The sequence below is a fragment of the Macrosteles quadrilineatus genome, unplaced genomic scaffold (genome assembly GCF_028750875.1).
Source record: "Macrosteles quadrilineatus isolate MER2022 unplaced genomic scaffold, UCM_ALF_1.0 Scaffold_1__1_contigs__length_201487025, whole genome shotgun sequence".
Lineage (NCBI taxonomy): Eukaryota > Metazoa > Arthropoda > Insecta > Hemiptera > Cicadellidae > Macrosteles > Macrosteles quadrilineatus.
In genome coordinates, this window is record NW_026542594.1 from 2,907,144 (window position 1) to 2,930,306 (window position 23,163).

Genomic DNA, 23,163 nt, shown 5'->3' on the forward strand with positions numbered 1-23,163 from the left:
TGGTAAATTAATTCTATAAAGTAGTCTATCGATATAAAAATTCTTCACGATTATTAAAACTATTGTGTTACGTACGCAGTTAAATAATTGTAACTCATTAAATAAATCGTAGGATATTGAAATATTAAGTCTATTGTTTTTAATAATTTCTTAATCTTAAAATATAAACATAACAACTGGTGAAATATATTTAAAATAGGATTGAAAATAATTAACTAGTCCAGACTTATAGAAACAACAAGATATGCCATATAGGTAGTGTAATGTTAATATGGAATTAAAAATGTCCAGGAAAAGCTTGATAGCAAAATCCAGGTAGGTAGCAAAATTAATTGTGATCGTTTCGGGAGCAAGGAGTGAAAGTGAGGTGAAACCGGAAGTTGGACGGAATCAGCTGTTTGCAACACCTGCTATAACGGCCTAGTGCACATCCACCTCCATACCACCCCTGCCACCTGCTCCAATGTCCTGTCAAGCCAACTGTCAATGTAATTGCAAAGTTTGAATCGTTCCAGATCTCTATCGGTCTGCTATTGTTAAGTCTCTAGGAACGATTTTTAAGTTTTAAGACAGGTTATGTTTGGTGTTGGAAGGTTGAAAACTAGCAAGTTCCGTGTCAAGATGTGTGAGGCGGGCCTGGAACCGAAGGAATGTAAAAACAGTGCTGGCGCTGTGTGTATATGAACTACCTACCTGGTCCAACCCAAACCAGTTTCTTTCAATAGAACCGTTCCGACGTTATGGTCCTCCCTGTCCCGTCACAGCAGCGAGGGATTCCCCAAAACACCAAATCCGATATAGGCCTATCCAGGTTCCCCTTTTAGCTTAGTTGCACTTGCGATGTTTAGAAACCTAATAGATAGAAAAATACATTACCGCAGAAGAATGAGACACCCACTGCACTATTAAGATCATCTAATCAATTCATCATTCTGCAAGTACAAATGGCATACAAATATCTTACATTTACCATTTACCGAGTTTGGGGTTTAAGGGTTAAATTTCATACTTAGCTTCGATTGAACCGGTTTAATAGTAGTTTGTTCAGTTCAGTAATGAAAAAGTTTAATCAATCAAGAGCTCAAATTTAAGGCAACATAACGACAAAAATAAAACCGAAGACTGATTGTGTATAAAAACTACAACTGTTGGTTAGTCCATGATGTAACCCTCGGAGACTTTGGAGGTGTTAATACTGTAGTTACTTTTGATTGAGATGAAGAACAACACCATTTGCCAAGGATACTTAAGTACACATTCACAAAACCCTAGGTACAATGGATTGTAGTAATAATAATAATTTGATGACAACAAGCAAGATGTTTTTCTGGGAAGTGTGAAGGTATTTTGAGTGATAATAAACTGTACTTACGAACTGTAACCATCTTTGGATCGTAGCTGCAGACCGCCTGATCCACGGCCGCGATCCTCGTCCGCAACTTAGCCGTGCGACAACAGACATCCTCCAACTGTTTGTTCAAACCCTCGAAGATGTCGTTCGCGATTAACACAACGGATGCCAGTTGTCGTAGAGCACTGCTCAACGTGAAATTCGTCACTGCCTCCAACTCCCCGTCCTTGATCTTAGGTTTTCCGCCATCGTCGTGAAGATTAATCCGACTCAGGAATTTGGGTTGCACTACTCGCTGGACGAACGGCATGTTTAGAGATTAATCGTATCTCTAAAAACACAAATTCCCGCATTACACACATTTAACACCACGAGGCACTTTGTAAAGTGTCACTCGGAAGAAGAGTGTTGACATGCCTTGACGTCCGTACATGTGACCGGCCGGCTCGAACTTTCTAACACGAGACTACTGACGTTATGTTGATGACACCAAGCGCCAAACCAAACTGCGGCGAGCGGGAGCGGCGCGGCGCGGCGCGTTGCCGTGAGCAGTGCTGCCACTACCCGGCGTGGGGAAAACAGAACTCCCTACTTCCAGCTTTGGTTTTAACACTGTTCAAGTAGGAACGAATATACCACCACTCTCACATTGCATGGTAAAGGTCAATACAGTACTATAGAGATACATACTGATAACAATAATGGGCCTAACGCCTGTACAGTATAAAAATTCTCTAAAGAACAATTTAAAATTATTATTCCAATGGAATTATTGAAATTGTTTTACTGGATGTCTTTGTATTTTCAAATTGGCTATCGATACAGTTGTTTGCAGATAAAATTAATTGTTTTATTCATACGGATTGCTCAAACGATGAGATCAATAAAATACTCCCGTGGCAGCAAACCTGCAGACTAAGCAAATTTCCATTTATGGATAGATTTCTACTAAAATTGTACCTTAAAAAGGTTTAGATTTATTTCCTACTGCAGTTGTACCCGTGCTTTGCAACGGGAAGAGGAGGCTAAATAGAAACCTTTTTAGCGAATTTCCCATATAGGGAATAAGCTATTACCATAGGTCTCATGATAAGACCTAGATTTTAATAACAATTCTACACATGACGTGTCCTTTTCTAGTTTTCTACCAATAAACCTGTTTTCCTTAATATTCCTAGCTTTACTTAGTAATATCTTCAGACTTCCAGTATTTTACGCCAGCAGTCCTGTCTCTGAATTTTCTTTGTTTCTTCCATTTCAGTCTGACTCCCCTGTTTATTGATGTTGACTTAATTTTGATCAGAGGTATCTTTACCATTATAGGGCTTATGTGTGTCGGGAGGTTTCCCGCCACGGTTACGACTCGTTTGGTAATTGATTGGTTTTCTTCCGCTGGGTGGATTGCCTTCGCCACTGAACGTTCGTCTACTTCTACGTAGTTTACCCAATGCGTTGAGTCTGAAGGAGGAAGGGTCATACCTATGGTTCTACCAGGGGTTGGTGGGTATTCGTCTTCCACTGTGACAGCGCCTTCCGAAATGACCAGAACCTCCCAGTCGTTGTCAATCTGTACAAAAGTTGGGTCATCAATTTTGACATTGCTATAGCTCCTTTGTCCTCCAATACCTCATTGACTATGGCGTCTAGTTCTTTTTGCAAATTTGTATTTTAACAACTGCCTTCGCCCTCCCCCGATGCTACCTCTAGAGGGTACCCTGGTTGCTTCTCGATAGGAGTGGGTCAGTGGGTCCAGCCTCAAATTTTGTAGACGTTGACGAAACTGTGGTATCGAACGAACTGTCCGATGCCGATGAGCTGGCGGAACTTGTACTGGAGGAAGGTGACGAATGGTAACACTTTTGGGGGTTTCTTTTTGCCGTCTTCCGCTCGTCCCCTCTTCTTGTGGCCCTGTCTTCTGCATCTCTCATCCGTCCAGTCAGTTCAGTGAACATGGGGAAGGTGCGCCTCTCAATGTTCCTCCGGCCTTTCTTTACTGATGGGAGACTGACACCGGGTATCTGTGGCGATGGCTTCTGGTGAGAAACCATTTTACCACTTTTTAATTCTTCGACCATGGTCCGTCTCAACCACTGGACGTCTCTTTGAGTAAGCCCTATGGTTCGGTCGGTGGCGTATGCTTCCGCTGTAGGACAAAGAAATACCCCGCAGTCCAGATTGTTAAATTGGCGTGGCCCAATGTGATCTTTAATCTTCCATTTTCTAGTAGTTAACACTATCTTGTGTTTGTTGACCACTACATAACGCAAGAAGTCAACAGTTTATTTGCAGCTCCTGTATGATTGCCATGTAGGCTACACCAGGATTTCTTTGGTTTGGAAGTCTATTATACATAGAACCAAATGTTGCAATTCTTGGAGAAAATAGGGGATGAGTAGCATGTCGAACGAAAAAACGTCATCGTTCCTCACCCAACGTAACGTCTCTGCTGGGGAACTTTTTAGCAGCTTCTCCATAAAATGCGAGTTGAGGGGAAGTATGGAGGGCCGTGCCTTTTTATTGCCTCTGTTTTGTAGTAGGCTTAACCACAGACAACAGAAACCATTAACATTAAAGTATTATATTGTCTGTGGCTTAAGTAGGTACTTATCACCATATCGCTCGTCCGTCTTCCTTCTTCCAAGTCTGTTAACTCATTCTCTGGGAGCGCCGACATTTTACCCGGTCTTCCTGTGCCACGTCTGTTGGTAGAATAACTCCCTACCTGTTGAGTTGGTTAGGCATGTCACTGATGACCCAGTCCACCCCCTTAGTGAACGTATCTTGAAACAACAGGAGATACTTATTACCTTTTGTTGATCTAGGAAAGGGACCAACTAAATCTGTACTCACACAGTACCAGGAATTTTGTGAATTAGTCCAGGACCTGACTAGGGTTCTGTGTGCATGTCGTGTATAGTGAATTTTACTTTTGCATTTCAATATAGGTGTCTTAGGAAGTGTTTTCCACTCGGGTGTCAAGTTCGCACCTGGTACGTTTTCGAGCTATGACGTCATCAAGATGGCGGCTCAGCAATTTTTGAATGCGTATATTTCGCGAACCGTTTAATGGATCAGGATGATTTATTTTTTGTTTGAAAGATATTTTTACACCCTATCTTTCTTGTATTTACACTTTTGTTGTAAACTTAATATTTATCTCACTATATTAAAAAACGTGTTTTTTATTATTATTATATTTATTGTTTTGCTTATAACTTCTTAACCGCTGATAAAATCAAATACCACCCATTGCAAAAGTTGCAGATGATTCTATACCCTTTCCAATGATACCAAACAATATGTGATTAGACCTAAAGATAAAGCAAAGAGATTGAATAAATCGTAAACGAACACTGAAAGTGGTGTACGTTCCGGGAAAGATTTAGAGAGAGAGAGAGAGAGGGAGAGAGAGAGGGAGAGAGAGAGAGAGAGAGAGAGAGAGAGAGAGAAATCTTTATTTTACAATCATCAAGATTGAAAATGGTGTCATTACACAAAATTAGAAAAGAGTATTATGATCTTGCTTTACACAGAGTCATTCTTCCAGTTCTTAAACTCCTCGATGTTATAGAATGGGCGTGACAGCAACCAAACAGACAGGATCTTCTTCAGCTTATCGGGATTAGTCCTCTTCACCTCATCCGGCAGGACATTAAAGAGCTTTGCTCCGGCGTAGGTAGGCTTCCGTTGAAATCTTGCCGTACGATGTGCTGGAAGGTTGAAATTTGAGGCATTCCTAGTGCGGTGGGAGTGGACATCTCTGTTTCGTTGCGGATCTGCTGAGACAGCCACACAGATCACCTCCAGTAAGTAAATATTTACCACAGTTAGGATCTTCAAGTCTTTAAAGGCCTCTCTGCAGCTGTCCCTCCAACCAAGACCAGCAATCATCCGAACCGCTTTCTTCTGGATGGTGAGCACACGCTTTAGATTGCTCTGCGAAGTGGCGCCCCAAAGAACAATCCCATAGCGCAGCCGGCTCTCAAACAAAGAGTTGTAGGTTGTCATGACAGCTTCCGGAGTACTTATATTTTTCACTCTTCGGAGAGCAAATATAACACTACTAAGGCTGCTGCAGAGCCCATCCAGATGTCCCCACCAAGTCAGCGCGCTGTCGATCACCACCCCCAGATGTTTTGTGGCCTCAACCCGTTCAATATCGGGGAAATCAGACACCTCCTCCATCAGCGTTCCAAAGTTGAGCTGCTTGGTCTTGGATTCGTTGAACACTAGGTCGTTCATATTGCAGAACTCAACAGCCATGTTTAGGGCAATGAACGATTCAACTTCAAGCTTTTCTTTATCCTTGTTTGATGTGATGAGCACCGTGTCGTCAGCGTACATTACCATGTTGCAGAAAGGACTTGTGTAAGCGGGAAAGTCGGCCGTGAATAGAACAAACAGCACAGGGCCTAAGACTGATCCCTGAGGGACACCTCTATTGACTGCAAGTTTGCTGGATCTCACAGCGGTGCATATATTGTTCTTGGTTTGCTTGATTTCCACAACTTGATCTCTACCATTTAGGTAACTTTGAAACCATGCAAGGGCTCTCTCCTCAAAGCCAAGGGCAGTGAGCTTGGCCAGGATCAGACTGTGACTGAGGCAGTCAAAGGCCTTACTTAGATCGAGAAATATGCCCATGATGGTTTGGCCCTCCTCAAGCTTGTCTATCACATCCTCAACTAGAGAAACCAAGGCGGTAGATGTGGATCTATTTCTGATGAAGCCATGCTGTTTATCCAAGATGATGCCATTCCTCTCCAGGTGGTCAACTATTCTGGATAGAACCACTTTCTCCATCAACTTTGAGAAAGTTGAGACCAAGGAAATAGGCCTATAATTGCCCAGCTCGTATTTACTTCCCGACTTGTGAAGAGGGACCACTTTGGATGACTTCATTTTCTTGGGGACGTGGCCTTGGTTGAAACTAAGGTTGATAATATGGTTTAGAGGCTCTATAAGTTCCTCATGACATCGCTTCAACATCAACGAAGACACCTCATCCAGCCCGGAAGAAGTTTTGTTTTCCATGCTGTTGATTATCTTGACAAGTTCCTTCTTCGATGTAGGAGTGAACACTGATGTTGGATATTCAAACTGCCATTCATGGGATTGGATGTGATCCGTTTTCTCAGTCTGTATTTTCTTAAGAGTCTCTTCTGCAATAGACGTGAAAAAGGCGTTGAACTCATTAGAGACATCAACAGGATCATCAATGACTGTTTCGCCTATGTTCAGATGTGCTGTGTTTGAAGGTTCTCTCTTTGGTTGCCTTTCACTGTTAATAATTTTCCAGACCGCTTTACTTTTGTTGTTGGACTCTGAGATGTAGGTTGCATTGGCTGCCTTTCTTAATGATCTCAGTTTTAAGTCATAGGACCTTTTTAACTCATTAGCTATTTCCCTGTCTTCATTTCTCCCACTCAAGATGTAGATGTTGTGCGCTTCGAGGTACTGTGTCTTCAGTAAGCCAGCCTCCTCATCAAAAACATGTTTAACAGTACTGCGAGGTTTCGCTCGGGATCTCCTAACAGGGCAAGCTGAGTTTAAAGCGAGCGTCACAGTCGTGATGAAATTGTCGTAAGCTTCTTCGACGTTGCCACATTGTAGCACTTCATTCCAATCTTGTTCAGCAAGAAGAATCTTCAGATGTTGTAAAGTGTCATTGTTGATGTGTCTTAGGGTTGCCGTCATAGGCACACTTTCTCTGATTTCAGGCAATAGGTTGAACAGTTGTCCTGTGTGGTCCGAAATTCCAGTTTGAGCCACCTGAAAATCCACTTCACCCAAGCGCTGGGAGGAGATGCAGAACATATCGATGGAAGACGATGTGTCCTTGGTGATCCTGGTAGGAGGAAGTTCCAATCTCTGAATGTCATAGGTCGCTAGAAGTTCATTGAGAAGCGTCCTCTCATTGGATGGTTGAAGATGGTCAACATTGAAATCCCCGATGATAACGGTAGTGTTGTTGGCTGAAGTCCACTCGTCTAGCACGTTCGAGAGTGTCTGCAGAGCAAGAGAGAAAGATTCCTTATCATTCTTGGGAGGGCGGTAAACACCCAGAACATTCAAGCGTGACTTCTTGCTTATAACAAACGAAATGGCTGTTACCTCACAAATCAAAGGGGTGCTAAAGTGCTCAAGGTTTAATGAGATTATATCATTGTTTATGCTATCATGTTTGTATATGGCCACACCTCCCTTCATCACATTGTTCCTGCTGAAAGCCGAGACAAGACTGTAGTTGATAAGCCTGGTATTAGCTATGTCATTCTCGTTTTGGCCATGTTCGGTGATCACTACTAAATTTGGATTCGTTAAGTGGAGTAAATGGTTCATTCTTTCAATTTTATTACTGATCCTGTCTGTATTTTGGTGGAAAATAGTTAAACCTTTGGCATTTTTCTCGCTGAATTTATAAAACTTCTCTTGAACCCTGTTGGGTCTTTTAACTTTGACTTTATCTTGTGGCTCTGTCCTAAAAAATAATGATTGTCTTCTACGATTTCGACTGCTGTGTCTAGATTGGATTTATCTTTCACTGACGGAGATAGAACTAGTGGGAGTTGATTTTCTTCATATTGCGGCTGTAGTAGTTGTGTTTCTTTGCTGGGAAGGACACGAATTTCTTCTTTGATTTGTTTTAGAAATTCTTCAATGTTATTGTTGAAAAAGTCTTCAAATGTCTCTCCCTCAAGAAGAAGCTTGGCGCTAATTGGCGGCTTCCTAAGAGTTCCAATTGCAATCTCTTGCTCTTCGCAAATAGGTGGTGTTTTACAAATTTTGTGTGGATTGACACTTTCATAATCTGTGCAGGAAGATTTTTTAGTGTTTGCTTCCAAGGTTTAGTCCTGGACATGACTAGAATTCTGTGTGCATGTCGTGTATAGAGAATTTTGCTTTTGCATTTCAATATAGGTGTCTTAGGAAGTGTTTTCCACTCGGGTGTCAAGTTCGCACCTGGTACGTTTTCGAGCTATGACGTCATCAAAATGGCGGCCATTGATTTTTTTAAATCGTATATTTCGCAAACTATTTGTCGGATCGGAATGAATGTTTTTTTGTTTGAAAGATAATTTTAAATGCTAACTGTTTTACGTTTACACATTTGTTGTATGTTTAGTACATTCTTCGTAATTTTGCAAAAACCTGTATTTTTAAATATTTTTGAGTTGTTTTTGTTTGTAACGTTTTATTGATACAATTTATCAAAAACCACCAATGAAAAAAGTTGTAGAACATTTAAAAATCTTTACAAAAATACCAAATTCGATATGTTTTACTCAAAAGATTACGTCAAGAAACTAGATAAATCTCATAAAAACACCAATTTTGGCGCAAAAACGCCTATTAGTCCGGCCTCTAGGGCAGTTCGCAAGTCTTATAAAAACAGTTTCGCCATTCAATGTTGATGTACGTGTCTAAATAAGGGTTTTCAACTCGGGTGTCACGTCTGCACCCACTGCAGTTTCCGGTTATGACGTCATTAAAATGGCGGAAAGGGCTATATTAAAAATAACGATATTTTACATACCATGTATTGGATCGGAATGAACTTTTTTTTGTTTGAAAGATAAGTTTACATGCTATCTTTCTTACTTTTGCACTTTTGTTTTATGTTTGTACATTTTTCGTAATTTTGCAAAAACCTATATTTTTAAACATTTTTGTGTTATTTTTGTCGATAACGTTTTATTGATACAATATATCAGAAATAACTTAAAAACAAAGTTGTAGCACGTTAAAAGAGCTTTACAAAAATACCAAATTCGATACGCTTTACTCAAAAGATCACGTCAAGAAACTAGAAAATCGTACAAAACAACCTAATTTTGCGCAAAAACGCATATAAATCTCAATCCATGCAAATGGAAATTCGCTTAGTCGAAAGGATTGCTGCACCGGGGGTATTTATATAGTGGAAACATTCCTATGGACTAATTACATTGATTTGTTGTGCTTTTATTTGCATAAAAGAGGGTAATGGTCTTATTTTAAGTAAAATAGCTGGTGAAATCGTAACATGTAGCAATTTTTAAGACATCATAACCGGAAACTGCAGTGGGTCCAGACGTGACACCCGAGTTAAAAACACTTATTTAGACACGTACATCAACATTGAATGGCGAAACTGTCTTTATAAGACTTGCGAACTGCCCTAGATGCCGGACTAATAGGCGTTTTTGCGCCAAAATTGGTGTTTTTATGAGATTTATCTAGTTTCTTGACGTAATCTTTTGAGTAAAACATATCGAATTTGGTATTTTTGTAAAGATTTTTAAATGTTCTACAACTTTTTTCATTGGTGGTTTTTCATAAATTGTATCAATAAAACGTTACAAACAAAAATAACTCAAAAATATTTAAAAATACAGGTTTTTGCAAAATTACGAAGAATGTACTAAACATACAACAAATGTGTAAATGTAAAACAGTTAGCATTTAAAATTATCTTTCAAACAAAAAAACATTCATTCCGACCCGACAAATAGTTTGCGAAATATACAATTTAAAAAAATCAATGGCCGCCATTTTGATGACGTCATAGCTCGAAAACGTACCAGGTGCGAACTTGACACCCGAGTGGAAAACACTTCCTAAGACACCTATATTGAAATGCAAAAGTAAAATTCACTATACACGACATGCACACAGAACCCTAGTCAGGTCCTGGACTAAATTCCTAAATTGCATTACCCTAAAATCTTTTTGTTAGGGTACTGATACTCTTGACACAAGGAACAATTCCTAACGTGCCATGCAATTTCTCTGAACATACTTGGGCAATAATAATTGCGGCCAATTCTATCAAATGTTTTTGCTATGCCTAAATGTCCGGCTGTACGATCATCATGGTTTTGCTTTAAGACGTCTGCTCTGTTTTCCTTCGTGACTCACAGTTACCAAGGAGAAGTAGTGGGGGTTTCTCCCCGTCCTACATTATTCCAAATATGCTTAAAGAGTCTACCATCTATAATTTTAAAGCAAGAATATTTGTCGGGCCACCTAGAAACTTTCTGCATCATGTTGTCATACCAATCCATTCTGCATTTGTTGGATATGTCTAACACTTTTGTAGCAGTTTGCACCTCAATTTCGCTTTTCCCAGGTGGTTCGGGTAGGTTCCTTGACAAAGCATCCGCTACTTTATTATATGCTTCCTTTACGATATACGACTTCGAAATCGCGCTGTTGGAATTCTAGCACTCAACGAGCTATTCTACCTGAGGGAGTTATCATTGAATGTAGCCATTTGAGAGCCTGATGGCTGATGGTCAGTTATCACTACTATGATACCCCTCGGTGTAGGGTCTATACTTCCTAAGGACGTACAACACTGCGTGGCACTCTTTTTAGGTTGTGGAGTATTTTTTCATGATCATGTAAGCTTCTACTGGCATAGGCTATTACATACTCATTGTTGCCCTTCCTCTGAAACAATGTTGTTCCGAGCCCTAGCTCAGATGCATCTGTTTGTATATAGAATTGTTGAGTAAAATCCGGGCAGGCGAGTATTGGTGATTTCGTCCAACTGGATTTCAGTTCAGTTCCTCAAAAGCGAAAAAATGTTCTCTGTCCAGTTCCATCTTACACTTTTACAGAGCAGATAATTGAGAGGTGCTGTTACCTTAGTATAATTAGGTATGAATCTCTTGTACCAACCAGGTAGACCCAAAAAACCCTCAGTTCTCTCACATTTTTTGGGGTTGGGTAATTGACCACGGCTTTAACTTTATCTGGATCCGTTATAATGCCCTGGGAATTCACGACATGGCCGAGTTATTTCAATTCTGTTTGGCAAAACTTACATTTCTCAAGATTTATGCGCAGCAGTACTTGCCTTAGCCGATCAAACACTTTGTGTAAGTTGTCCAAGTGTTCTTCTTAGGTTTTACCAAATATAATTGAAAATAAAGCGATTAGGAATGATTAAAATGAGTAGGAGGTGGCGAAACTAAAGGAATTGCTAAAATTAGGAATACCTCATACTGTAGATTCCTGTTGTTCCAGCCATGTTGAAGAAGTGAGGTCATGTGACCCAGTGTTCTTCCCAGGTGACTCTTGATTTGAGGTAGTGGGGTATGGCGGCAAATTTGAATACTGGTTATAGGATGGATAGGTAAACTGGCTGTAGGTATTGGGGAAATAAAATGAAATTATTCTGGTCAAGCAAAGGGGATTAAAATAAAATGTTTTTGAAACTAAAATAAATCTGGCCTTAACATTTCCGCCCACCAAAAAGATTTAGTCTTTTTCACACAAAATTTATGTCTCATAGTTCTATGTAAATAACTCAAAATTTCTTGAAAAGGAAAAAAACACAACGAAAAACATCTTCTTGGCAAATAAAAACAAATTAATTCTCTTGAGGAAGGGGACACAGCTGCACGACAGGTCGCTGAAGTTGTCCAGCTGGTGTCTTCAGAGTGGCGACTCGGACGATGCCATCTTTCCCTGGGTGTGTCTGGATGACACGAGCTGTAGTCCACTTCAAAGGGGGAAGGTTTTTGTCCTTTATTAGGACTAAGTCATTGATTTTCAAATTGGGTGAATCTCGTGTCCATTTGTATCGCTGTTGTAACTGATGCAAGTAATCTTGACTCCATACTTTCCAAAAGGATCGTTGTGCCTGTTGGATCATTTGCCAGCGAGAAAGACGATTCTGTGGAAGGTTTGTTAAATCAGTCTGGGGGATAGCTACCAAAGGCTCTCCTATGAGAAAATGTCCAGGGGTTAGAGTCTCATACTCGTTGGGATCAGTTGAAAGACTACACAGAGGCCTAGAATTGAGGACTGCTTCGACCTTTGTCAATAATGTTGAGAACTCTTCAAAAGTTAGAATCTGATTTCCAACAACTCGTTTTAAGTGATACTTCATGGACTTGATTCCACTTTCCCATAGTCCGCCAAAATGTGGTGCAGCAGGTGGGTTGAAGTGCCAGCTGATTCCCATCTGGGCGAGTTTTGAAAGAACGGCATCTGAAGTTGGAGTCTTGTGAAGTAGACTGTGAAGTTCTTGGAGTTCTCGATCTGCTCCCACGAAGTTAGTTGCTTGGTCTGAGTAGATATGTGCACAAAGACCTCTTCTTGAGACGAATCGATCAAAACAAGCTAAGAATGCTTCCGTAGAGAGAGACGAGACTGACTCGAGATGGATTGCTTTTGTACTAAAACATATGAACAAACATACATAGCTCTTCAGTAACTGTGGTTTGCGCAACTTGTCCGTTTTTGTGGTAAAGGGTCCACCAAAATCAATGCCTACATGGAGAAAAGGGCGGCTTTGCGTAATTCGTGAGCCAGGTAAGTTACCCATGTATGGTTGAATGGAGTTAGCTTTCATTTTAACACAAACTAGGCACTTGGATAATCGATGACGGATGACTTGCCTAGCTGAAATAATCCAAAACTGTTGAGACAGTAGTGACTGCAAGGTTCTTGGGCCTACATGCAAGTGCTTGAGATGGTAGTGGTCTATAAGTAGGTTGGTTAAGTGACATTGTTTTGGCAACAACATAGGAAATTTAGCATTGTATGGTAGCTGGGAATTTTTCAAACGTCCACCCACACGAATGAGTCCTTGTTCATCTAAAAATGGACTTAACCGCTGAAGACTAGGACATGTCTGATCAGTGGCAAGTTTATCAATGTGATCAGGTAAGTAACTTGATTGAGTTAGTTTCACAAGTAGGTGTAGGGCTGATGCACGTTCCTTAGAAGTAAGAAATGGTTCAGTAATCTTCTCTTTCTTCTTTTGGCAATTATGTATGAACCTTAATATCCATCCAATACAAGATTGTAGTTTGGTGAACTGTGAATGTTTGTCAACTAAGGCAGTGAACTCATTCTTTGTGTCTTTGGCGGCAACTAGTGCACATGTCGCAGATGGGCGAAACTCAAGCAGTGACTCGTTGGGTGTTAGAGCAGGTAAAGGTTGAGTTGGCCAAGACATTGGTTCCTCCATGAGCCAATTAGGTCCAATCCACCATAGGGAATTTCTTAAGATTTCATGGGGTAGTAGGCCTCTTGATGCGTAATCAGCAGGATTGGTATCTGTCGGTGTATGTCGCCAGCAAGCGGGTTCGAGCAAAGTCTGGAGTTCAGCGACCCGGTTAGCCACAAAAGTCTTGAGCTGATGAGGTGCGGTGCGGATCCAGTGTAGTGTTACTAGAGAGTCGGTCCAGGCGAAAGTGGGTATATTTCCAAATTTGTAGGCTAACATGTTTTTACAAAAAAACATTGTTTTACTAAGTAAAACTGCTCCACACAACTCTAAGCGAGGAATTGAAATTTTCTTTAAGGGTGCAACTTTGGATTTTGCCATAATAAGGTTGGTAAGAGGTTTTCCATCAGAATTAACAACTCTTAAGTAGATAGCACATCCGTAGCCAACTTCCGAGGCATCCGAAAATCCATGGAGCTGAACGTCAGTGGTTTCTGGAAGCAGAACCAGTCGGGGAATGGTTAAGTTGCTGAGATGAGGAAGAGTTTCAAAAAACTTGGAAGACTGACGAACAATATCAATTGGCAGCGGTTGATCCCAGTCGAGTCCCAGAGTCCAAATTTTTTGGATCAAACATTTTGCCCAAAGGACTACAGGTGTAATTAACCCAAGCGGGTCATAGACCTTGGATACTTGAGACAATAGGCCACGTTTGGTAGAAGGTGGTTGTCCTATGTGAACATCGTAAGAAAACTTGTCTGAATTTGGATTCCATTTAAGGCCTAAGACTTTGATAGAGGGATCGGCAGAGCTTTCGTCTCCAAAAATGAATTCTTGATCATGAGATGGAACATCTTCTAATATTTTATGATTGTTGCTGGACCATTTCCTAAGTTTAAATCCACCAGAATCTAAGAGACTGATTAGTTCAGATTTTATTTTCAGGGTGTGATCAAGTGAGTCACCTCCTGTAAGGACATCATCGACAAACATTGAGTTTAAAATAACCTCACTTGCAAGAGGATATTTTTCGGAGTCTTCCAAAGCCAGCTGTCTTAAAGAACGCAAGGCTAAGAATGGCGAACTTGATACACCGTAGGTTACTGTGTTGAGAAGAAAGGTAGACATAGGTTTCTCTGGGCTATCTCTCCACAAAATTGCTTGAAAAGACTTATGTTGCGGGTTGACAAGTATTTGACGATACATTTTCTCAATGTCGGTTGTAAATACATACAAGTGAAGGCGAAAAAGCGAAAGAATTTTACAAATGTCAGTCTGAAGCTTCGGACCTATTAACAATTCATCATTTAGTGATTTTCCAGTTGAGGTTGGAGCTGATGCATTAAATACTACTCGTAGTTTTGACGAAGAGGAGTTTTTCTTGAAGATTCCGTGATGCGGGATGTAGTAAGCTGGTGTTACAGAGTTTACAACCTCGGACATGTGACCCAAATCTCTATATTCATTCATGAATGTTGAGTAGGCTCCTTTTAGATCAGGATTTTGATTGAATTTTCTTTCCAGAGATAAAAAACAATGCTTGGCTCTGCTGTACGACTCACCAAGGTCGGGACAATCATTTTTAAAGGGCAGGTCAACAACAAAACGACCAGCTGAATCTCTTTGAACTGTTGACGCGTAGATTGACTCACATCGTTCATCTTCTGGGCTAGTTTGGCAATGATTCATCGGGGGTTCTTCAATTTCCCAGAACTTGCGCAGATTCGACTCCAGTGATACTTGGTCTAATATAGCTAAATTAACAGAAACGGACTGAGTCGTTGGAATTGGCAAACGTGATTCACCGATGAGCAACCATCCAAAAATGGTGTGAAAGGCAGTAGGGAATCCAGATGGCGTATCACGCCGCCCACCGTCAAAAAGCTGTGGGAACAAATCAGCACCAATAAGAAGATCAACTCTTCCAGGTTGGTAAAACTCCGGATCGGCCAAATCCCAACCTTGAAATAACATTTTAACCTTATCATCAAGAGCAGTAGAAGGTAGCGGTGAAGTGATCCGATTTAAAACAATGGCTTCCGTTCTCAGTGAAGGGTTATCTTGATGCAAAGGCTTGATTACACAGGGTACTAGTCCTTTGTTGCTGGAAACAGACACTTCAGACAATCCTAAAATTGGTTGAACAACTTTCCGTCTCGGTAAACACAACTGACTGACACATGATTCAGTAATGAAGGAACTTTGGCTACCAGCATCAATTAATGCTCTAACCTGTTGAGGATTACCACAAACATCTAGAATGCGAACAATGGCAGTACCTAAGAGAATGGTTGTAGGCTTAAAGTAAGTTTCGTCTTTCGGGCTTGAATCACATGTAGGCCTAATGCAGGTAAATGCAGAGGTAGGAGCAGGGGATAATTTTTCTTCTTGCTTAGAAGTTGATGTCGGCGTAGCCTTAACCAAAGAATCAGATTCTGGATAAGAAACATGAAGCGTTGTGTGATGTGATTTTCTACATTTGAAACATGTGCGGGATGAACGACATTTGCTTAACATATGTGATATGCTTAAACAGTTAAAACATGCTTCCTTGGATTTGATTAGATCTCTTCTTTGGGTTGGAGACAAATTTAAGTAAGATTGGCAACGATAAATGTTATGTTCTTGGCTACCACATGAAATACAAGTGACTGGCGGTTTAGATTGATTGGTAGTAGGGCTATTGACAACAAATACCCTTTTGGTCGGGGCACTTGGAAAGGTAGTCTTGTTTGGAGCATTTTTGTAGCCTACCTTATACTGTCCAAACTTTAGGTTAGGTTGTGTCTCACCTGCAGCTTCGAGTGACTTGCAGTGTTCCTTTAGAAATTCAATGAAATCGGACAAGGAGGGATATTCCCTATTAGAGAACTTGCGTTCAAATAACTGTCTTGTATGCCTGTCCACGGTTTTCAGAGCTACGTGCAGAATAATAAATTCACCTAAGCTGTCAGGTATCTCCATTTGCTTTAAGGCTGAAGTGTTCTCATTAAGTGTGTCCAGTAGAGTTCTTAATGGCTTAGGAGACTCGAAATGGATGGGGGTAAGACTTAAAATTTCATCAATGTAATTGGCTGCTAACAACCTTTTGTTATCATATCTCTCATTTAACTGTGTCCAAACAAGTTCATAGTTGTCAGAACAAATGGGAATGCCTTTTACCAAGGTATGTGGTTCACCCTTTGTACTTGAAAGTAAAAAATGAAGTTTTTCTACAGGGGATAACGATACATTATTGTGAACAAGAGCAAGAAAAAGGTCCTTGTAATGAGGCCAGTCTTTCAAAACTCCCTCGAATGTGGGTAGATTGATTTTTGGGAGTCTAACAGCTGTGGAGGCGATAGGCTTAACATTTTCAACATTTTCCTGTCTAACAAGAGGTGAAAGAAACTTGTCTTTGGTAGCAAGAATAAAAAAATATTTCTCATCTACAACCTTATTTTTTGCAAGAATTCCCTCCAGCTGAGAAGTATCTTTGAGCTGGACATAACCTTTCACTATGTCAGATTGGTAACGCTCAAAACTTTCATAGTGGGCAGGGAGACGATCACAACGAACTTTGAACTCTGATAATTCAATTGGGCTAGCCTCTATAGACAAAGTTTCAGCTTGATTGTGCAAAAACTCAATTTTTTGAACAATATTATCTCTTTTATAAATCAGAAGATCAATATCTCTCTTTAGTTTGGCCTCTGCCATTGTAAATGCTATTTATTGTCATTTACAAATAGCCTAGATCTGTAGAAACTCAAAAAAACTCCACAACAAATATTTATAAGTTACCACTTGACTGAGAGTATGATAATTCAATTAAAATAATTTGTTAAGTATTGCAGAAAACTTCAATTATGTTGTCTTGATAAATAGTATTCTTAATCTGCATGTAATTGTAAAATTATTAAAGTGGCAATCTCTGTTTGCAGTAAACCAACCAGTGACAATATTATTGTAAGTGCCAGACTCTTCAATATTTATGCAAAATGGTGAAAATAAACAGTCAGTATCAAACAAATATTTTAAAAAGAATAATTCTTAGCAACTTAAATAAATCAGCATAAATTCTTCATATCTGGGAAATTTCTTCTTTAGTTTTACCCAAAAGGGATATTTCTGGGGAAATTTCCCACACTGTGGGGTAATTGTGGGGAATCTTGGTGGGTAATTCCAGGGAACTTTTCCCTCAGGTTGCAATCCTGACAAAACTCCTGAATTATCCTGCAATCTTGCACATGTGAATCAAATTGCCAAAAAACTAATAAATCTTGATGTAAACTATTTTAATTGGTGGAAATTGATTGCAAATTGATTAAAAATGATAATAAAACTGCTGATAACTAAAATACTTCTTCAAATAGTCTTTAAATAAGCAAGTGAATGTAAAGCTAGGCCAGATTTGATTTTGCTAATTTTTGAAGTAAAAAACAGGAATAATAGGAAAATTTATGAATCAGACTCGAAGGACCATGAAAATAAAGCGATTAGGAATGATTAAAATGAGTAGGAGGTGGCGAAACTAAAGGAATTGCTAAAATTAGGAATACCTCATACTGTAGATTCCTGTTGTTCCAGCCATGTTGAAGAAGTGAGGTCATGTGACCCAGTGTTCTTCCCAGGTGACTCTTGATTTGAGGTAGTGGGGTATGGCGGCAAATTTGAATACTGGTTATAGGATGGATAGGTAAACTGGCTGTAGGTATTGGGGAAATAAAATGAAATTATTCTGGTCAAGCAAAGGGGATTAAAATAAAATGTTTTTGAAACTAAAATAAATCTGGCCTTAACAATAATAATGTCGTCCAAATAGGCGAAAGCTTTATCCTCAAGACCTGCCCCTAAAACTGTATCCAACAGTCTCTGGAAAGTAGCTGGGGCTGAATGTAGCCCAAAGGGCATTACTCTAAATTGGAACAGTCCCCTTGCCGGTGCAGTAAAGGCCGTCCGGGGCCGACTATTTTTCTCCAGGGGTACTTGCCAATATCCGTCTTTTAAATCTAGGATAGCAATGTACACTGTGCTTCTCTCAATCTATCCAAAATTGCCTGTACTTGTGGCAGAGGGTACGCGTCTTTAATTGTAGAGTTATTCACTGATCTCAAATCAACGCAGAATTGATTTTTTTACCTGACGGTTTTTTTACTAACACTACAACTGAGCTCCAAGGACTGATTGCTGGCTCAATAACTCCGGTTTCTAACATTTTATCAATCTCTTCATTTATTACTTGTGGCATAGCTGGGTTTTTGGGATAGTAACTATGCTTGATTGGTTGTACATCAGGTTTCAATCTAAGTGTATGTTCTACAAGATGCATTGGCCCTTGAATGGAGTCGAATTTCGGCCATTCTAAATCTAGAAATTCTGCAACTGCTTTTTGTTCGTCTTACGAAAGGGATTTTATTACATTTACTGATTCCCGTGACTGAAAGAGTTACAGCCCGGAGTACCTGTATCGGCCCAATACACCTGTTTACTTTACACGTCTATTCAAGTCTATCATAACTCCCCAATCCTTCATAGTTTCTAGACCAATAGTTATGTCAGAATTTAGCCCGGGGAGGATAAACAGCTTAATATCGTTATCTGTTTCATAGATTCTACATCTTACATCAAAAGAACGAGCTATTGGAACAATCTTGCTATCAGCTAAAGTGGCATGGTTATTATATTCAGATTTGTATCAAATTCCTAACTTTTCTATTGTTGAAGCTACCAATTTACTAGCTTAGTTTTTAACTGCTCCGGTGTCTAGTAGTTCCCTAAACATCTTCCCTTCTATGTTCTAATATCCAGAAATATTCTAGGGTCTGTGACTGCATTGTTTTTCAACTGCCTTTCTGATTGACTAATTTATTGGGGTTTATCGGCCTCCTTTCTGGGGACCTGGAGTACCCCGATTCCTCCATGCCCCTCGATAGTTTTCCGCCTCACTGTATTTGCTATTCGAAGTCTTTCCCTCTGTTCTACAGAATCTACATATATCTCTTTTAGGTAGCCTACATCATAGACAAATGGAAACCATGGTAACCGCAGCACAGTCTACCTACATTCACGAGAGAAGAGAATTGTCCAGCGTGATGACAATTCCTTCTGTTATCACATGAAGGGTTCTGTCTCCTGATCTGGAAGATTTAATTTTTTATTGTGTCACACACTTATTATTCGCAGTTTCTGGGGTGTAAATCCTCTCCCCGAGTTAGTTGTTGGGTCCTGTTTATAACCAGTTTCGGGATAGAGAGCTTGAGCAGGCCCTTTTGGGGGTTGATACTCCATAGCTGACTTTTTAAGGGAGAGGAGGGAAAATGCTTTTACGCACACAGGTAGCCAGCCTGTAGTGTGAGACTCCTGAAACTATCACAGACTACTCACAAAAACACCCCCTCTACTCTGTTGGACACAGACCTGGAATTGTTTGTCACATTACTTCAAGTCAGGCCAACATGTGACCTAAGCCCTCAGGGCTCTCACCGTTTTTGGCATATAGATACTTTATGACCTACACCGCATCCCGGTCAAGGTCGAGCCTCTTGGAGAATACCCTGGATGTAATGTGACACACAGGTCCAATTGTCCTCACCCTCCGTCATCATCGGTATGACCGTGTCCACTGACAGCAGTCCTACTAACTGTCGAGCTTCCAGGCGGGGCCCTTCCCAACGCTGGCAGTGGAAAAAGGTATGTTCCACGTCATCGGGAATGCCTGGGCAGTATATGCAATTGGGTGACACGGCTTTGCTTATCCTGAACAGGTACCACCGGAAAAAGCCGTGACCCGAAAACTGGGTGAGGTGGAAGTCCACCTCTCCGCACCACCGATTAACCCAATGTTGGACTTGCTGTATCAGTCGCCTGGTCCAGCGTCCCCGAGTCTCCTGTTCCCAGCTCTCCTGCCACAGCTGGTAGGTGCGGGTGCGTTCCTCTGTTCGTGCCTGGTCCTCCCCACGGCGCTGATAAATTGCCTTTCTCTCCGCCGCCAAAAGTTTGACGGGGATGACTCCAGCAACCACCAGGACAGCGGATTCGGACACTGTTCGGTAGGCGGATGCAACTCTTAGTGCTGCCTGACGCTGCACTCGGGCGAGCCGCATCCTATCACAGAAAACGTACTACTATAACCCAGAATGCCAACCGCGTGGTAAAAAGCATTAAGCGTTTTGAGAGAGCTTTGCCTGTCAATCCGTAGGCAGCGCCACCAGCGTTGCCATGCAATATTGAGAGCGTTTGCCCACTCCTCAGCACCGTACAAGAGTACGGACTGGACAGAAGACATTAACAGCCTTCTACGGCTGGACCGAGGACTGGCTAAGAGAGGAGACCACCCTAGCAGCCTTGTCCGCCATACGGAAAATCTGATCCCGCCAGCTAAGCTTGCTGTCCACCATAACCCCAAGGTACTTGGCAGAACGAACGGTCTGAACTTCGACGGCCCCTACCCTCAACGGCACGATGGTGTCAATCCGTTTTTTTGTTAATATTACGATCTCAGTTTTGCTCAAAGCAAACGAGAGACCATGGTCTGTCATCCATGCGTTTGTGGTACGCATAACTCGGTTCAGCTTTAGCTGAGCTGAGCTTTTAGCTGAGCTGAGCTTTAACTCGGGCAGCACCGGAAGTGACACTCATCGTCCATGGGCCCTCTGTAGTTTCATACATGAGGAGGTGGAACCGGAGATAATCCTCTATGATACGCATGAGGTATACCGGAACGTGGAAGGTGTTCTCCAGAGCATCCAGCATATCGCACCACCTCGCGGAATTAAATGCGTTTCGCACATCGAGAGTTACGAGTAGCACAACCCTACGAGAGTAGTGGTTAAAATCTTCAGCTCTCATCACGGCTTGCTTCACCTCCTCAACAGCGTCAACCGTAGATCGCCCCATCCTGAATCCAAACTGGCGAGGGGACAGGTCCCCCGAAGCGACCACGGCTGAGTTCAGTCGGAAAGGACTGAAGGATTCTTATCTTCGTGGGAGGGCTTTCGCTTGTTGTAGTGCAGATTTAAATACACTACACTGTCCAGACCCAGCTATATGCTTCAAGTGTTTATCAGCGAGCCCATTTTCTTTGCAAAGGAAACAGGACTCAACTTGGCAGTACTTACGGATGTGACCGACCTCCCCGCACCGAAGGCAGTTCTTGCTTCGGTCGGGTCCCTTGCAGTTTCGGGAGGAATGGCCGAAACAGAGGCATTTAAAAAACCTCTTTACTTCCACTCTCCGTCTGAGCCTGCAGTTGACCCAGCCGACTCTCAGATGCTTGAGTGCCAGCACCTTATTGGCATGTGCGTCTGCCATCTTGGTGACCGCCATCCGCTGCTGACTCCTATTCTGTGTTGTGAGCCTGACCTTAAGAAAAGCCGTTTGCCCGCCAAGCTCGGGGATAGCTTTCTTCAGGGCTTTAACAACATCAACCTCCGTCGACACACAATCAATGTCTCGAACCTCAACTGATGTCTTTGGCTCAAGAGCACGGACGGTGCCCTGGCCTTCAACAGCTGCCTTCAGTTCGGCAGTAAAGGCTGCTTTGTCTTTCGACTTACCCAGTTCAAGGAGAACGTCCCCGTCCCGGGTTCGTATAATCGACCGTACAACCGTATCGGTGTGCTCTGGCTTAGCCTTGGCCTTAATTGCACCCAAGACCTCGGCGAAAGATCTCCCCCCTGAGGGTTTGACCAGAATTGCGTCCGTCCTGGGCTTTTTTGGCCGGGACTTTTTCGGAGCAGAGACCGAGCCGGGCCCAGTTTGGGCAATGCCAGTCGGCTGTGCCTTCACTGCCACATTCTTTATAGAGGCGACCTCCGCCCGCCTCAGTTGCCTCTTCTCCTTTCGGGAACGGCGTTTTTCCCACGCAGCCTCAGGTGTCTCTACAACTGATCCCTTTCGGGAACTTCCCTGAGGGGGGGGGTCGTAGGTAGCTGTGGCTGCTGGTTCTTCACAGAAGCTGCAGCTATAGCCGAAAAGGATCTGGGCACAGCAGACAATAGGTCCGTCTGAGACGCCTTGGCCTTCACCGTGGTCCTTTTGGTCTGGACGCCTTCTTCTCTTTTTTGAGGACTGTCCGACGAGGATGGCCTCTTACGTTTCTTAGAAGGCAGCGCTCTTTCGTCAGACAGAGACACAACCTTCTCGGCAATCTTCTCCATGGCTGCCTTGCTCACCACCCGGCAGGCAAAAACGAATCCAAGGTCATCCTCTAGTTTGGCCATGCCGTTTTTGACCACTTGGTTTACGGCTCTCTGGGTCCGGAAGGTATCCAGCATAGCCTTTATCGTAACTTCCATGTCTTGGAGCCGGGTTTAAATGTCACTCTCTGCGTCAAGATATTCCTGACGCAGAAGCACCATCTTAGAGCCTTCCGACTTCGACGTTGCTGTGAAGGGCTCCTCCGGCATTCCAACAGCAGAACTTGCTGGCAACGCCAGCTCGACGCCTGCAACTCCAACGTTCTCCGCACCACTCCCAGCTCCACTTGCCGAAGGAGATCCTAAAAGGGGGAACTCCTTAGTGCATTTGAAAGGTGCAGGTGGCGGAGATGTCCTCACGTTTTTTGGTGGTGTGGATCTCTGAACCTTGGAGCTACGAACAAAAGGGTTCCGCTCCACTTCCAACTTCTTTTCCTGCTCATTTGAGCTTTTGATCGAAAATGTGTTTATGTGGGTACTAAACGCCATCGTGTTTATTCCAGCGCATCGTACGGCAAGGAGCGGCCCGGAATCAATCAGGAACGGGTATACCCTCGGGGACAAAAGCCCCTACCCCAGTTCCCTGGGGCCCGACCTCCGTTTGCCCAGCACCGGATACCTGACGTGCCGGGGGTCACCCGTCGCAATGCAGAGCCCGACCGCTACATCCATGCCGCACTCCCTGA

General features: G+C 42.1%; 2 protein-coding genes across 2 annotated transcripts in view; both read right to left on the reverse strand.

The window, feature by feature from the left end:
* Positions 1 to 1,797, reverse strand: part of LOC128983192 (mucin-2-like) — a 150,241-nt gene extending 148,444 nt beyond the window's left edge. Inside the window, exon 1 of the mRNA XM_054402384.1 lies at positions 1,373 to 1,797. Coding sequence (XP_054258359.1) covers positions 1,373 to 1,661 — 289 coding nt within the window. The 5' untranslated portion in view covers positions 1,662 to 1,797. The remainder of the gene's footprint in view (positions 1 to 1,372) is intronic.
* Positions 1,798 to 11,711: 9,914 nt separating this feature from the next.
* LOC128983661 (uncharacterized) lies at positions 11,712 to 22,501 on the reverse strand. Its single transcript, XM_054403035.1, has 4 exons — positions 22,307 to 22,501; positions 21,969 to 22,259; positions 21,534 to 21,776; positions 11,712 to 15,530 (listed from the first exon to the last, which is right to left on the reverse strand). Exons 1-4 carry the CDS (start codon positions 22,499 to 22,501, stop codon positions 11,712 to 11,714), a joined length of 4,548 nt encoding a protein of 1,515 aa, XP_054259010.1.
* Positions 22,502 to 23,163: the final 662 nt, after the last annotated feature.

Bases quoted from the DNA above. Each gene is read 5' to 3' on its own strand.
- LOC128983661 (XM_054403035.1), bottom strand. From the start codon at position 22,501: ATGGCCAAACTAGAGGATGACCTTGGATTCGTTTTTGCCTGCCGGGTG. The intron at 22,260-22,306 runs GTGAAGGCCAAG...TGCTGTGCCCAG, and splicing joins TCCAGACCAAAAGGACCACG to ATCCTTTTCGGCTATAGCTG. The intron at 15,531-21,533 runs GTCAACTGCAGG...AATCCTCAACAG, and splicing joins AGCATCTGAGAGTCGGCTGG to GTTAGAGCATTAATTGATGC.